The 16,832-nt window shown below is 40.1% G+C and overlaps 3 protein-coding genes across 3 annotated transcripts; 2 read left to right on the plus strand and 1 right to left on the minus strand.

Moving 5' to 3' along the window:
* The first annotated feature begins 660 nt into the window (after positions 1-660).
* LOC131893347 (ABC transporter F family member 4-like) lies at positions 661-2,739 on the plus strand. Its single transcript, XM_059243345.1, has one exon. It carries the CDS (start codon positions 661-663, stop codon positions 2,737-2,739), a length of 2,079 nt encoding a protein of 692 aa, XP_059099328.1.
* A 103-nt stretch (positions 2,740-2,842) lies between these two features.
* Positions 2,843-5,614, minus strand: LOC131892929 (trafficking protein particle complex subunit 13-like). Its single transcript, XM_059242798.1, has 8 exons — positions 5,427-5,614; positions 5,188-5,359; positions 4,923-5,127; positions 4,407-4,547; positions 4,090-4,339; positions 3,856-4,030; positions 3,623-3,776; positions 2,843-3,033 (listed from the first exon to the last, which is right to left on the minus strand). Exons 1-8 carry the CDS (start codon positions 5,503-5,505, stop codon positions 2,917-2,919), a joined length of 1,293 nt encoding a protein of 430 aa, XP_059098781.1. The 5' UTR covers positions 5,506-5,614; the 3' UTR covers positions 2,843-2,916.
* Positions 5,615-10,378: 4,764 nt separating this feature from the next.
* Positions 10,379-15,295, plus strand: LOC131893465 (WD repeat domain phosphoinositide-interacting protein 2-like). The gene is made up of 6 exons (XM_059243501.1): positions 10,379-10,716; positions 13,478-13,916; positions 13,983-14,163; positions 14,237-14,428; positions 14,499-14,743; positions 14,822-15,295. Exons 1-6 carry the CDS (start codon positions 10,585-10,587, stop codon positions 15,100-15,102), a joined length of 1,470 nt encoding a protein of 489 aa, XP_059099484.1. The 5' UTR covers positions 10,379-10,584; the 3' UTR covers positions 15,103-15,295.
* Positions 15,296-16,832: the final 1,537 nt, after the last annotated feature.

The raw sequence follows: 16,832 nt of genomic DNA on the forward strand, positions 1-16,832 counted from the left end.
TCTTTCATTTTAATAGTACTGGGGATTACATTCCCTGTAGCGGTTAGAAAAGCCCGTGAAAAACCAAACCAAAAAAAAAAAAAATCATAAAAACTTTAACATTAGGCAATGTGTCTTCGTGAAATCATACGCGGACTGACGTCGCGAAATTTAAACGGAGAGCCGTGTCTGACCCCCTTCCCACCCCTAATCTCTACCAATCTATAAAAAAGGTTTTTGCCAAATCGAAAACGCTCATTTGAACGGATTAGATCTCAGGTTTTGTTCTTTTGGCCCCATACTAGCATTTACGAGGATGGAACAATGCCCCACCCATTCCCAAAACTGAGCCGTTCTTGAACCATGACTATAATGTATTAGGTAAAGGCTGATTGGATAGTAATGGCCTAGCCACATGTGCAGGTTGTTTCAACACTTGTTTGGTCGGATCAGCTATGCATGTGATCGAGAAATGATGTCCTAACAATTGGTTGTTTGCCTAGGGTGTTGAGTTTGTCCCCAGGGAAGAATAGAATCAGTTTGAGAGTGAAATAGATGAAAATTTTCGTGGAACGTGAAACTTCTGCATTTTCAGAATACTTCATGCCCTTGTTCGAAAATGGTCGCCTCAGAATTGTTCGTCGAGCAATATTTTACAAAGCAGACCTGGCCCGATATCTCATGTGCGGTGTAATACTCACGGCGTTTCTCACTTTGTGGACAAGACCATCTCCCAACGCGTCACAGCAAGCTCATTTAGTTCCAAAAGACGTCAACATCGACCAAGACTCCCCAAGGGCCCAACTAAGCGTTCGTGGTCTTCCAATTGGCGCCAAACCACAAATAACAAATGACAATGAAGCTGATGAAGATGGCTATCCAGCCCAAGACTACGACGACCAGGTTATAGATGACCTTAAGAACTATAACGAGAGGGAAGATTACGACGAAGAAGAATACGAGGAAGGGGAGGAAGCAAATAAAGACGAGAACCCATCAACGGCCGACTCTGACTTTGATGACTTTGATACTCTTGAAGATTATGGCAATCACGCCGAGTACAATGACGTCCCTGATAGCGACAAGGTGAATGATAATGACAAACCCCAAGAGTTAGAATTCAATGACAACACTGAACCCAAGGTGGATGATCCGGAATTTGGGGAAAACGAAGATGAGAATGAGGGGCTTGGACGCAATAAACCTTCAGATACAGACGCAGACGATGTTAACGCTGATGATGAGAATACATATGATTTGGATACTAATGCCAATGATGGTATAGACGATAGAAAGGAATCTCCTTTTATTCTTCGAAAAGAAGAAGAACAAGAAGTCGATCAGAAACGAGTTCTCAATTCACCCGAAGACTTACTAGAGACTCGTAATGACAAAGAACACGTTAAGGCATCAAGTGTACTGGAGGAGTACAATCTGGGCCGCTTGGGTGAAAAGAGGCAAAAGGAAGACCCAAAGGTTGAGGAGAGCCCCTCAGAGCAACAAACCGGGAAAAATAATGACAAGATATCTGACAATCTTCCAAATTCGCCACTGGATGCACAAAACGAAACATTTTCACATGAAGTCAAAAACTCCCCACCTCAACAGGTTGAGAAGCAAGTACACGAGGGTGACGGTGTGCTAGAAAATGAAAAAGCGCTTGAGCAAGAAAAGAGTTTTAATATAGACATGAAGGATGTGTTGGACGACAAAAAAGAGAAGCTTCCAGCAGCAGTCGCCCTTAAGCATTTGGAAGAACTGAAAAATGTCATGGATGGAAAAAAGGTGTGGAACATGGAGATATCAAACGGTCAGAAAGATCAACAGCAACAAGATTTCGATAAGAGTCCTGTGAAAGCAAAAGAAAACCTCAAAGTTAATGAAGAGGACCGAGAGAACACCAAGGAGGATGACAAACCTGTAGGTTTAAAGGTCCCTCTGAATCTATCTGAAGCACAGAAACAGGAAGACACCATCATCGATGATAAGAACCAACCAGGGATTATTTCAAAGAATAAAAGCACCGAGGTCAAACACGTTCAAGAAGATTCAAGAAAACGCCCAGTTATGGGCGTTGAAGGAGAGCCAAAACCTGACAATGAAACGCGAGATGTAATGGATGAGACGGCTGGGCAGATCAGAAGTGCCAAAATGAACTCCTCTTCGTTGCCCAATCTTCCTCCAAAAGAAGCTATTCTTGAAACTGAAGCAGTCCAGGCAAAACGAGAAAATCCTGAAGGAAAGGAATTCCCCGTTGATGTGGTCAAGGCCACAGAAGTGAAGAAGAGTGAAAAAAAAGATGCCAAAGCAAAGGATGATGACAATATCGATCCCGTAGAGGTTAGTAAACGAGAAAACGCCAAAGCAAACGAATTGGCCGCTGAAATGGTCAAGATCACGGAAATGAAAAAGAGCGAAGAAGAAGAAGCCAAAGCAAAGGATGATGACGATATAGATCCTGCAAAGGAGGGTAAACGAGACAATTTAAGAATAGGAAGAGTGGACGCGGAAATGGTCTTACGAGAATTGAAGAAACAGGAGGAAAAAGAAATCAAACTAAATGAAGGTAACAATATTGATCTCGATAAGAACAACAATGAACCAGTGGTAGTAAAGTGGAATGATGAAAAAAAAATCGGAGCCGAGAAAAGTTCTAGAGAGATTGAAAGTGTACAAGAAAATGTTGACGAGTTTTTTAATCTGCCGCATCAAAATTTCGAAGAGCAGATCAACCGCCCACATGAGGTCCGTGATCCCTAAGAAGATAACACGGCCAAGGGGAAGGGAGTGTCAACGATGTAAAAAAGGCTCTGAAGAAAAGAAGCATTCTTTGACGGTCAAGACCAATGAAGGAACAACAAAATTGTCGATAAACATCCAAGTATTTAATTCACAACAGTCCTAACAAATTCATTACTTATTGACTCGCCCTCAGAATTAAATCCCGAGTGTTGAAATCATTTCCTCATCGCGACAAACAAAAACCTGGCAAACATCGTCAAATTCATAGTTGCGTTTCAATAAGCTGTCCGTGATGCGAATGCCAGATATGAGCTAGAAACAATTAAAAAAAGCCATTAATCAAATTCATCTGTGAAGCCAAAAAAGGGTTTGATGATACCTTTTTATATCGGATTAAAGGAGATTTTTTTATTCACTTCACTGCAGCAATAAAGAAATTAACCTACAATTGATCGATGCAAAGGGTTTTAGGAGTTTTTGATTTGTGAACATATTTTTCAATATGCAACAAGTATCTGCTTATTGTTGGTTGAATATACTTCAGTTTTGCAGCCTATTAATGAAAATGAATGTCTATTGCTAAGAATTCTTTATTTTCTTATCAATTATTCCTAATCAATTTAATATCTATCAAAACTGTCTAGGGGACTGTTTTCATTCAAAAGGGCTACATCACAATGGTATATTGTCAAAACAGTCATACGTTTATGCTTGTTTGCTAATGCATTCAAATACTTACTAGAACATTGCATAATGAAAACCATTTTGAAGAAATCCTTCCTTGGCCAAGTTAATCCATTATTGACTTTGGTCGACAGAACTACCCTTGTGCGGCAAGCAACTTGGTAACCCACCCAAGAAAGCAATGAAACAAACCCCAATTGTGATCTATGACAAGTACCTGCAAGCCCACGTCTCTGGGAATGATTTCAATACTGATCTCGAGGTTTCCACCGGGTTCCAAAAGACCTAACTTTCGCGTCGTAATTCCACTCCAGGCTAATTGAGGTTGCTTCATATTGACCAGATTCAAATCCAGTTCTAACGTTCTATCACTAAAAAAGCCGCACAATCATTAGACCCCGGCATCCCTGTTCAGTGGTGGCTTTCAACCTGTTTGAGCTCAATAATTACCAATTGTTGACGATGCGACCGTGGATTTTGAAGGCATGATCAATGAGAACAATGCTTTGAATGCGGTCGATTACAAATCGAACATCTCCATGATTGGGAGCCATTCTTTGGAGTTGACTGGTCTGTAATCGGCCTCGATCTCCCATATTCGTTCGCCAAGCAATATCCAACTTGCCTAACGAATGAAATTGTTCACCAACCAATCCAGGGGATCATGATGCACTACCATCTTACCTATGTTCGTGATGCCCTTCATGGCCAAGTGATTGAGCTTGGCCTCAGGTTTTGGGGTGAGGCAGAATAGATACTGCCGTGAATCTTGGGCTTGTAGGAAGTTAACCTTGCCAAATACAGACTTATCCTCCTCTAGAGAGTTCATGGCAGACACCTTGAACGATGGAGATGGATCCAGGAGGACTTGCTCCAGACACAAGGGTCCAGTAGTGACGTTCTGTACTTGAGCTTCGAGAAACACCTCGTCCGACTAGGAAATTGATATAAGAGAGGTATAAAATGAAGCATCTCATTCTAATAAAAAATGCCCTGCTCACCTCTGCATTGTAAAACTTTGTCTTCACATCTAAGGGCTTGAGGACCTGAAACTTGAAGAACTTTCGGAAGCTTCGTCGTTCCCGACCAGGTAAAGAGTACGACACTTCGCACGCCAATATATGCGGTCCCAACTCTTTAACCTGAAAAAAATGGAATGAAATCATCCACTACGAGGTATTTTCTTTAGATTTTCAAGTCAAAATTGTTGGTTAAAACACTAATTTGATTCCACAAAATGAGATGGGAAGGTGAAAAGTTTGATGCATTAAAAAGGACAAAGCCGCAACTTAAATTTTGAAGTATACTCTTGATTCTAATCCACCGCTCATTTAGCCTTTTAATGTGCATACAGTTGGGCATACAAAGTTTTCCCATCTAGAGCAAGAGGAGCATTGATGGAAGTTGGTGTGTCAAAGTGCCCTCATTAACACTACAAATAACTTTGGATTAGCGACGTGAAAGTGGTGAACTTTTCGGTGTGCGATGCCCATCACTGATCTCAACACAACACTTACCTCATGAAGCAGGACGTGATCTAAAGATTGGCCTGAGAGAAACGATTCCGCCGAGGCCGGATGTTCCCCAGAGGTGCCCGGATACAAAGGAATCCGTTGTGTCGAGGTCTGAAGGTCGCAATTGAGCCACACTTTTTGACATGCCTCAGTGGAATCGTTGCGCAAACTCACGTAACTCGTGAACGTTTCACCCAAGTAGATACTCCTATAGAGCAATGTATGAACATGAAATATGTAGCATTAAAAAAATCCAATTAATTCATACCCAAAACTTTGAGGCAACACCAAAGATTGGCCTAAAGCTAACGAAGTGAGGCCTGAGAGAGCATTGGGATCTTGGGCCAAATCTTGATTCATGGTGTCTTTCAACATATCGCGATCAGGGTCATTGGTAATCACGATAGGCGTGGCTAGAGTGGGGCGTGTTAGCCTCATAACTGCAATGAAACACATGTTCGCAAGTTAATTTTTAAATCGAGGGGACATATTGCCTTGAGCACCCGCCTTTTAACGCCAGAGGATGCTCAACTTGCGTATTGGCCATGTTGGGCGTGCTCGGAGCTGCGGGGCTGGGCGTGGCCATGATGATGGTGGCACCGCCTTATGGAACAATAGATCCGCAACTTGTGTTTTGAGTGAACTGAGTGAACAAATGTCGCGTGACCACTTATTCAGTCTGTAAAGTACCAAAAGACACCAAGTTGCTGTGTGGAATTTTTACAACAAAGAGGATTTGAATGAAAACAAAAATGAATTGATTGCTATAACACTAGTTATAATATATGCGTTCTAGAGCATTTCAATTTCTTACAAGGGAGATCTTTGGTGAATAATCACTATTTTGCCATTTTCCATCACAATTTTACTATTATTTTTGCTTTGTTTGCAAAGATATAATTGTTGATTATGATTTTTGAATTAATGCTCGGCTGGGCCTCGCGCGGTGTAGAAGTCCCGTTCAACGAGGATAAACGTTATCTCCACCGATTAGTTGGCGGTGCTCATTTTTAAATTTGTGACAAACTGTTAGAAAGGTTTGGAGAGAGAGTTTAAGGGCTATTAATATCGTGTTAGGTTAGGTTGGGTTAGATTAGTTAAGGTTAGGTTAGGTTTGATAAGGTTAGGTTAAGTTTAAAAAAGTGGCACCGCCAACTAATCGGTGGAGAATAACGTTTACCTTCAACGAGACTTTTAGTCTCATACGAGTTAGTGCTGCGTCCGGTCTCGTTCAACAAGACTCAGAACATCACAAATTGAAAAATGCTTTCATATTTAAAAACATGATCAAAGGAAATGTATATCTATAATAAAATATGCAACGAAATGTTGAATTGGAGAGCCAATAGATTAACACTAGGATGTAACTTTGTGGGAGAAAAATTATCTCAAGGATATAATTATGTGAGAAACTCCTTAAACTCTTTCTTAATAGAAACCAAGCTGTAAAAGCAAAATGAAGATATCTCAACAGTTAATAAGAGCTATATTAGCGAAGTTTTAATTGGGAGAACTTATGGAACAACAATTACTTGGAAATTCATTATTTCCAAAACTACTTGAAATCCTGTCAAAGATGTAGAAGAATATCAAATGAAAAGAAAGTAAAACAATGCCTGATGGATTATTTCCCGAAATATGGATCATATACATAGAATACTAATATGAGAGTTAGAAATGTAAAAGAAAAAGAAAATAACAGCATTTTTTATGAGTTTGGTTTTCAGAATGAAACACATGTGGCAATGCCAGATGCTTCAATGTTTCATATTTATTTTAATTTTTTAACTTTACCCACTCATACCTTGTTAACAGAATTGAAGAGTTTGAAGGTAATGGATCTGGTTGGCAATATCATATCTGTGAGGAAATGACTATGCAAGCAAATCAATATGATTGCTCAACTAATTTTCGAAAAAGTAAATACAAGAATACAATAGGATCCTCATACATAAAACTTCCACAAACTCTCATAAGAACAGCAGCTTATATTCATCCAAACAGTACTGACAATCAATGTTTCAAATGTGCTATCATAGCAGCTCATCATCCACCTAAATATAGTCCTGATGGAATTTCTCACTTCAAGCAATATTTAAATGAGTCAAATTGGTCAAAGCTCTCTTTTACAACAAGATTTAACGAAAAGATTTTGAAAAATTTGGGAGAATTCATGTTTTAGAGATTAGGACTGCTCTGCAAATAAGTCATGCAAAAATGTCAAATGGAGAAGTAGGGGGTCTTAGTTTGTCATGTTAAAGGTCTCTTTCTGTCCATTGTCACAATGTAGGTATAGGCCCCCTTCTTGTTCTGTAAGCTCTTTCTTGTCAGCTCTGAAATTCACAAGAATTCAGTTGGGTTGAGCACTTTGCTCAAAGGTTTTCTTTATAGGAGACTTCAATTTTCCGGCTGGCGCTGTAAGTTGGAAGGTTAGTCCCAATGGATATGTTCCCATTTCGAAATTGACATCTCAGTTGTTCAAAATGCTTGAGGAGTTTGCGGTCTTGCGCAATTTCTCTCAGCATGTGGGGTTAACCATCAGAGCAAATAACGATCTGGACTTGGTCTTTTCCAATGATCCTGATCTGATCCATTATGGCCATGTGACCACAGACCATATAATGACTAGCCCCAACATTGGCCCCAAATTGCAGACATATTAGTAGAACTAGACCTGGTTTCAATTCTGAAACAGGAATCATCCATAGATGCAGCCATTGACGAACTAGTTTCAGTTTTTGAGGAAGTTTGCTCCAGTGTAGCATTCTCTGAATGTGTTCCAAAAGGTGGTACACGGACAAAAATTCCAAAATATAGGAAGACTTTGTTCAAAAAGAGTTGCTAACTAGCAAAAAGGCTGAAGAGCACTTCGAATCCAGTAATTGTGGCTAGTCTCCAAAAAAAGTTGGACGTAATTCAGGGTAAGATTAAGGCCTCCATTGAATATGACCAACTAAAAACTGAGAGTAAGGTGGTTAAGGAGGTCAGGTCGAATCCAAAGGCTTTTTTTCTCTTATGCAAACTCTCAGAGAAAAATGAAACGCCCTGTTGGGCCTTTTGAGGTTAATGGAGAAGCCATTGGCAATGTAGAGGCTATGGCTAACATGCTTGGAGATCAATTCTCTAATGCATTTTCAACCCCACTGAATTTAGAAGCAACAGTTCATTGCTCTGAAGATGATTCTGTTGAGATTAACAAGGTCAGTCACTTTGAGCAATTTAATGATCTCATGGTTACAGATCAAGATACTTTGGAGGCCATCAAAGGACTTGAGACTTTCAAGTTCTCCTGGTCCTAATGTTTTGACATCTCAGTTTTGGATGAGATGCTCACTGGTTCTTGCTCCTGTTTTCTTGTACTTGATGCGTTGCATGTTGGATCAGGGCAAGTTTCCCTCTTCTCTGAAGCTATCTCATGTTGTTCCAATTTTCAATGGGGGAGATATGTCATTTCCCAGTATCTATAGGTCAATTTCTCTCATTTCAAATATTGCAAAGATGTTTGAGAAGATCATGAAGTCCAAACTTGTTGAAATTCTTGAAGTCAATGAAGTCCTTCCTCTTACCCAGCACGGGTTCTTAGCACATTTTGCACAGTTTCCCAACTGATTGAGCATTTAGAGCAAGTCATTGAAGGACTGGAAAAGCACGAGTCAGTTGATGTTGTCTACCTTGATTTTGGCAAGGCCTTTGATAAAGTGGATCATGGCCTTTGGTTGAATAGACTTCACAACATTGGGATTCAAGGCAAGATTCTCAATTGGATAAGAAGCTTCATTCATGATAGGAAGCACTGTTTAGGTCAAGGGATCCCTTGGTGACATACATGATGTCAAATTGGGTGTTCCCCAGGGTTCCATCCTCAGATCCCTCCTGTTTATAATATTCATTGCCCTGCTTCAAAAGCTTAGTATTACTGCCAGTCTCTCTTCTTGTATTGGCAATACAAAGTTAGTATCTGGTAGGAATGTCCAAGATTCCATTAGCCTTGAAAAGGACCTAGAAGGAATCTACTTTTGGGTTACTGAGAGTATTATGGCCCTGAACAGAATGTAATTCCACTCAATGACTTTTGGGGCAATTCTTTTGAAAACTCCACTTGTAGATAATGGAGGTAAAGATATTGAGCAGGTCTCATCTATGAAAGATATAGGTGCAGTCCTCCAAAACAATGAGAAGTTCAATGAGCATATCCAGTTATAAAGATATATTGCACTTATAAGTCCAGAGGTAGCATCACAATGCTAACTCTGTACAAGTATATTGTGCAGCCACATCTTGAATATGCTTCACCCATTAGGGCTCCCATGAGTTTTGTAGGTTTGCAAAAGGTTGAACAAGTCCAAAGATGTTTCATCACATGAATGAGAGTGCTCTCGTGTTAGGAGAGGATCAAAAGGTTGAGACTTCACAGTATTCAAAGAAGATACAAAAAGTATCTGATACTATACATTTTCAAAAGCATTCATGAGCTTTGTCCCAACCCAGGATATAGGTCTAGCTCGGTCTGCCAGCTTGAACTCGATGGCAGCCCAAACATTATAAAAAGATTGAAAGGTAATAAAAAGACGAATTATAACCTTTCATTTTAATAGCACTGAGGGATTACATTCCCTGGAGCGGTTAGAAAAGCCAGTGAAAACCCAAATCAAAAAAATATGGAGCAACACAGAGCAAAGCATGTATTATTGTTTTTGAGTTCTTGGTCGCCTTTTCATAAGTTTGAGGAGATTCAAAACACAACTTTTAAATGCATGTTATTAGTCTGCTGAGACCTAGTACCCACAAAATGGTATAACAATAGCAAAAGAGGTCTACTGTTGATGTCCTGGCGGTTTCACAACACTGAACTGATTTGAATACGGACCAAATAATTACAAATAAGCAAATATCCTGAAATTTCAATCAAATAAGCAAACAAACACAAAAAGGTCAATTTGAGCACATCAGTACACAACAACCCTAAATATCAGCGAAGCAGATGTATTTTATTGTGCTTTTCCTTTGATTCACAAGGTAAATAAAAGGCCATTTATTCATGTCGTTTTGAGGCATGACAAATCAGGCCAGTTTTTTGAGTTGCAGTTGGAACTGTTGGAACCAACATTATGACTCAGAATGACAGCAATGGTCTGGTGCTCGATTAGTTTTCAGCTAGTATGTCCCTGGTAACCAATCCATGTTACTATGCGCAGTTCTGATGTTTCTTTCTCTGCTTTTCCATCCAATCACCTAAGGTGACCACTTTTTACCCATTCTTTTCCCGTCAACCACCTTTTTATGATATTACCTCTGCCATATCCCATCTTGTTTTCCATATATATAGTCATTTAAGGTCATTATAAAAGTCTAGATTTTTACTCGCATATATTATAAAACCAACATTAACGAGTCCCTTCTTATTAGCCAAGATAAGAAACTGAAGTTACCTACTGGTCACATTTCACTGAATGCAGAAATCAGATGTACAGACTCCAAAATTGAGGTGTTTCTTCTTGATGCGTGAACTGCGCACTCCGTCAAAAACAAAGACTGATTTAGAAAAGGAACTCACTGTCACAAACTGCCTCCAGTGAAATAAAGCGACGGGACACAGATAATCACTGAAATCCCAAGCTGACACTCGGGTGGTCTCCAACCGCATTCGCCTCCCGCATCCGCAATCATGAGCTCGAGTTCACCTTCGTCGTCCATTCAATCCGGGGATGTACCCATCTATACTCTGGACAATCATTCCGTTAAAGATCCGCCTCTACCCGCAGTGGCCTCCACCATTCACTACTTGAGATTTAACCAGGTAATGCGGAAATTAATATGTATATAGAGACAATTATGATTCGAGAGGGTGGATATTAGAATTGTGCACTGGATCCGAATCCCATCCGATTCAGATTTAAATTGTTGGACAAAAGATTGAGATTCAATCAGGGCTGATCAAATCCGAGACCTAATCCAAACTTACAGATAAGGTGAATTGATGTCAGCTTGGTTTGAAAACGGTTATTCAATCAATTTTTAGTCATATGCTTTGTGATTCTTGTCAACTATTTTATCATGCTTGACCACTTCATTCTTTTATCTTTGAATCAATTTTTGTACATGAAATTTATACATACAGTTTTATACATTTTACAATCTGACATGACCAAGAGTCGCAATAAAAAAATATTTGACCCACCAACGAATTAGAGTTGACGGATCTGGCTAACCCTTGAATGTAAGATTGATCAGATATTTCGATCAAAATATTGTCCAAGTCTAACTTGAGAGATGCAACCGGATCAACAAGGCCTACGTATTCCTTACGAATGTTTGAAGGCAGCAAATTAAACAATAAAGGAGCCTGAGAAAGAAGAGAAGTGGACTTCATTGTTTTAACTAGCCTGGATTCTCGAGGGCTTGAAGGTGCTCTCAAAACGCACGTTAAGCCTCTACCGTTACATAAATTGACCCTAAATCGTGGGTTGGGACAAAGTTCATGGATGCTTTTGAAGTCGTACAGTCTGGAAAATCAAATGGATATTTAGATTCATATTATGATGCGCCCTCAAGTCATGATTAAAACAAAATACGCGTAGTTAATGGCATACAAAAAATATCCGTTATGAAGTAGTCCAGTGTACAAAACGTTCGAAAAAAAGGTAAAGTTCACCTGTATTGACAATAAATTGACGTGGCAAGGAGCAAAAGATCTTCTGGGTTACAACAAGCAAAGCAACGACGCTCCCATACATATCAGGGTGGGTGATAATGAAGTGGTAAGTGATACGAAGTGCATGGGCAACGGATTCAATAGGCATTTTACAACCATCGGGGGATCATTGCTAATGACCTCCCGAACTCAAGCGGTACGCCTGATATTTTAGACCAAATTAGCAAATTACCGAATCAGAGAACTTACTATTTTAAGGCCGTCTCCAAGTATGATATAGAAAAAATTATTACGGGCTTGCCAATGGAACGGAGTTCTAGGCTAGACGGGATGTCAGGGAAATAGGGCCAGAAATAGCTCAACCATTGGCCCAACTGAATAACATTTCTCGGCCACCCCCGTGGCCCGTCCCCCCTCCGTGATTTGTTTGCCGGCGAACACTATTTTTATTAGTATGAGGGATAAAGCAAGGTTAAAGAATAGGTCAAATCTTTAGAAAAAAGATTAAAAATGGATTTTTGGCGTATCTTTAGCAGGTAAAGATTGTATGGACAAAAGTTAGAGTTGGCACAAGGGTTAGAAAGTAGGTCAACTTTTAGATTGTGAGATGATGCTTCATAGAATTGTGTGCTTTAATAATCACATTAATAGTGGAGTGGTGGGCCTAGGACGAGAAAGATGAATTTGGTTCACTCCTCCATCATAATATTTAATAATTGCTTCATTGGTAGGTTCTGACCCCCTCAGTTTTAAATATGCGTGTAACCATTGGCACTTCAAACCAATGTTCAGGGTTCTTTAAAAACATCACTCGAATTCAATGTTGGTACGCTATTGACTACTTTTTCAAATCAGGATACTAAGGGAATCAATGAAGTGCATAAGAACAGCAAGTTATAATGCAAATAAAAAGTGTATAAGCTAAAATTAAATACAAACCTGAAAAATCATTTAATTAAAGTCTTATTTTGGGGCTTGGGTATTTTGTATCGAAAAATCTACAAAGGAATTTGTTAAAAAATTAGCAAATTGTGCCCAAGACATGAACTCCATTACCCTTGAGAAGTCAGAGTTAGCTATACCATGCATATATTTAATTCGGCATTTCTTTCAATTCGCTGGTTTGTTGAAGCAAACAGTATTCTGAAATTGAGCCCAGATATTAGTACAATGACAGAACTGGAACAAAAATGACTTATTTTTTTTTTCGTTTTGTATCACAACATCCCTCGATTATTGCAAATTCAATTGGATCACGATGCTAGTTGCCTGTGATGTTTGTCTAAATTCTCCATCCTCAAAATGTTTAAATCAGGGTGCTGGACCACATTTTTCCTTGAATTTCCTTTACTTCACATGCCTAATAAATGTGTAAATATTTATTTTGTCGCAAGAATAGCTTGGAGGATCGAGACTCGCCAAATCTAGCCTGAACGCGACCAAAAACTGTAATCTCGCCCGGGGCGTATTAAATGGGAGTTCTTTTCCCTTTTTAAATCTAGAATATTTCGGAGCGTAACATGGCAAGAAAAGTTTACCTCAGTTTCTTACCATTACTACATTATGAATGAGGTAAAAGAGCATCCAAATATTTGTAAGACAATAATTGTTTTTTTGGTCTGTTTCCTAGTGACTCGAAATGAAACAATTATTTCTTCTAAATTGTGCATTTGACTCTCACTATTCTGAAAGTCATCATCGATCAAAATTACTTTTTGTGAAACGAGCACGCCTCTCTCATGGCATGGATTCCTTTCTTTAGCACATGACCATAAAGAAATTAAAGTTAAGAAAAAGCACCTCGCCAAGTAACCAGAATAGTATTTTCATCCTGGTTCAATGTTATCTTATTGCTCGAATAGTAGTATTTATTGATGCCAAACAACGTACCCTTTTTCCAATCTAGGACTGTACCTCTTTGGCCGTGGGCACTTCCCGTGGTTATAATTTGTATTCCTTGTCTTCTGCTTTGGAGAGGCTTGATCCCATTCACACGAATTCCGCGGCCGAGGTGAAATCCAAGGTCCGAGTGGTGGAACGTTTGTTCTCCTCCTCATTGGTGGCCTTGGTCACTCAAGATGAGCCCCGCAAGCTTAAGGTGTGCCACTTCAAAAAGGGAACATACATCTGCGGCTGCGTCTACAACAACAACACCATCTTGGCTGTAAAGCTGAATCGAGCCCGAGTGGTGGTGTGTGTGGATAATGAGCTTTTCATTCACAATATTCGAGACATGCATATTCTCCACACAATCAAAGACACGCCTCCTAATCCCAAAGGCTTAGTTGCTCTCTCGTTCAATTGTGACAACTGCTTTCTAGCCTACCCTGGTTCAAACACGACGGGTGAGGAACATGTTTGGCTCATATGTTACAATTGGTGGGAAACGTATTCAATGTGCCTTTTTCTAGGTGAGGTGCAATTATTTGACGCCTTCAACCTCCAGGCCAAAATCATGATTGCCGCCCATGATTCGCCCCTCGCTGCCCTGGCTTTTAACCCATCTGGAGAGAGATTGGCCACCGCCTCTGAAAAGGGCACGGTTATTCGGGTGTTTGCCGTTGAAGACGGCTCCAAACTCTTTGAATTCCGGTAAGTGACTGGGTTGGGTGATTGGATTAACTAACTTTCCGATGAGTTAAATGTGACCACATTTTTACTGCAGACGTGGAGTGAGGCGTTGTGCTACCATCTACTGCATGTCTTTCAGTCAGGATAGTCATTATTTGGTCTTGAGCTCCAACACAGAGACCATTCACGTGTTCCGAATGCAAGACCAACAACAGCCGCCTCATTCTCAGGCTCATCAAGCTTTGGAAGATACATCCGCCAGACGACAAAGCCAATGCTCTACAGGGTAAATGGAAATTTTGTTTCAATAATGCTAGCTTTCTCTTTGCTCCATTTGGTGCTTCTCGGTTTTTTAGGAGTGGCGGTGATGAGTCTTGGATGGGTTACTTTAGCAATGCCGTCAGCCTTGGCGCCTCATATTTGCCAGCACAGGTCACCGACACCTTAAATCAGACCAGGTCCTTCGCCACGGTGACGGTGCCCAATGCTACCTTTAATTTAGGGACTGCTCCAAATACTGTGGCCATTGCCACTATTGCCAGGGAACTTCGTCTTCTGTTGGCGTCCTCAGATGGGTATCTCTACATATACAATCTTCCAGGTAAGACAACTTGTAACATCACTACTGTTACTCTCTCTTCGAATATGGTAGTTCATTACATTTCATTTATGCGTTTAGGTGACGAAGGTGGGGAATGTATCCTGATTAAACAACATCGCATAGATTTGAGCCCTGTGCATTCAACGTCGACTGAAAACCTCAGTGGAGACGTAGGTTTGGGTGTCGAGCGGTCGGAGCCCAAGCCCATACGTGACGACGGACACGCCCAGGTTCACGAGGGCGGCTCTTGCTCACCGGCCTCATTACCCGCCGTGCTCAAGGTGAACCGACCATCTTCCCATAGTCCGCCCTCATTAGATGATTCGCCACCTCCCACGATGCAACGGCCAGAGATTTAGAACAAAGCAATCATCCACGCACGTGTAGCAATATATACGATGTAATTTTCGGACTTTTTTTCCTCGCAAGGCATGATAAAGGAAAGAAGATGCGCCTTTTATTTTCTATCCGAGCATTGGCCATTATGTGTTTGTTTGATAAAATAAAGTTTTGTTATCCATCCTAAGATAGAATAAACAAATCTAAGACAAACCTAGGGTACAGTCGACCTTCGAGAACATGTCGTTAAATCGAAATTTGTTGTTGGCTCTAGTTAAATCGAGACTTGCTACGAAGTTAAAACAGTATTTGAAGGGCGAACTTCCATTGAAGTGGCTACAACGGGAAGGCAGAATAAGATCAACTGAGCTTGGATGACTGAAATGGATGGAACATTGAATATACCCTTGAGAGAAGAGAGTGCTTCATTGCTTTGGATTTTTGGGGGGCTGAAAAGTGTAAACCTTTACATTCACTACAATTGACTTGTTGAGGAAAAAGCTCATGGATACTTTTGAAAATGTACTACAAAGAAAAAGATACGATTACTTTTTGTACCTGCTTCAAATACTGTAAAGTCTCATGTTCTCAGTTTGTCTCAATACAGTAGGTAGTTATGTAATTCTCACATTGTTCCTGCTTACCTTATTTGGCATAAGCTCAAGTGCTCAACGTTTCCTGCAAATGCAATTAGAGTGCTTAGCATAATATATATTCCGCCCTTGACAAGATAATTTGGCGAATTTCAAGTATCCATAAATAGAAAAAACTTTTTCCTTACGAGGTGGCCAGATCTGCCCACTCTTCCTTCCTTCCTTCGTCATACTGATGATCAATACCAGGGCACTAATCAATACAAACTGGAATGCAGTGCACCCACTTGTACTTGACCAATGGCGCTCAACCTATCGATATCATCAACAAATATCAATTAAATATGCAGTTCTTCATTTTTCATTTTTCGAAAAAGCTGTTTTTTCCGTTTTTCGAAAATCTGTCGGCAGCGAAAAACAGAAAAAAAAACAGAAAATTTTTGCTGCACATTTCGAATTTCCCACCTTTTTTGATGGGCTCAAATAGCTAGTTAAGAATTAGAATTAGAAAAAGGATTTAGACTAGGGACCCTGGATGCTAATTTAGACAAAGAAAGACTGACATGCAAACATTACTTTAGGTAGGGTTTTGCTATCCGAGCCATTCCCGTTACCAGACAAATACAATTCGTTTTTCTAAATTATTTTTCAGTGCCCAAGCATGGTATTCTAATAAAGAACCCAGAATATATATATACAGTATATGCGTTCAAGTGTAGGATCTATGATAGTTGAGTGGTTTAATTTACTAAATAGAGGGCGACATAGTTCCTCAGGGGGCAGGGTTTGAATCTTGCCTTTGGAAGTCACCCTTGTATGGGAGAAGACGTGGTGCAGTGGGTTACTTAAATGAGAGAGTACCCGGTTTGATTCTCTTCCCCAACCTTTCTCATGGAGACTTTTAGACGCTAACAACGCCCAAAGATGGAGGACTAAACTGATAAGGACATGTCACTACTCATTGGAATTAGTATAGGACGTTGTTGATGGCTGGCTTCGCTGGCCGGGCGAGACTCAACCCGCCGACCCCCAGTACGCAAATACACTTTCAATTACTATGATTTTTGGTACGGCTATGTCACTTGTACCGGTACTCCAGGAATAGCTCTTGATATGTATAACATAGAACAGACTTTATTTTTATGATTTTTGGACAT

Source organism: Tigriopus californicus, chromosome 2, assembly GCF_007210705.1.
Source record: "Tigriopus californicus strain San Diego chromosome 2, Tcal_SD_v2.1, whole genome shotgun sequence".
In the NCBI taxonomy this organism is placed as follows: Eukaryota; Metazoa; Arthropoda; class Copepoda; order Harpacticoida; family Harpacticidae; genus Tigriopus; species Tigriopus californicus.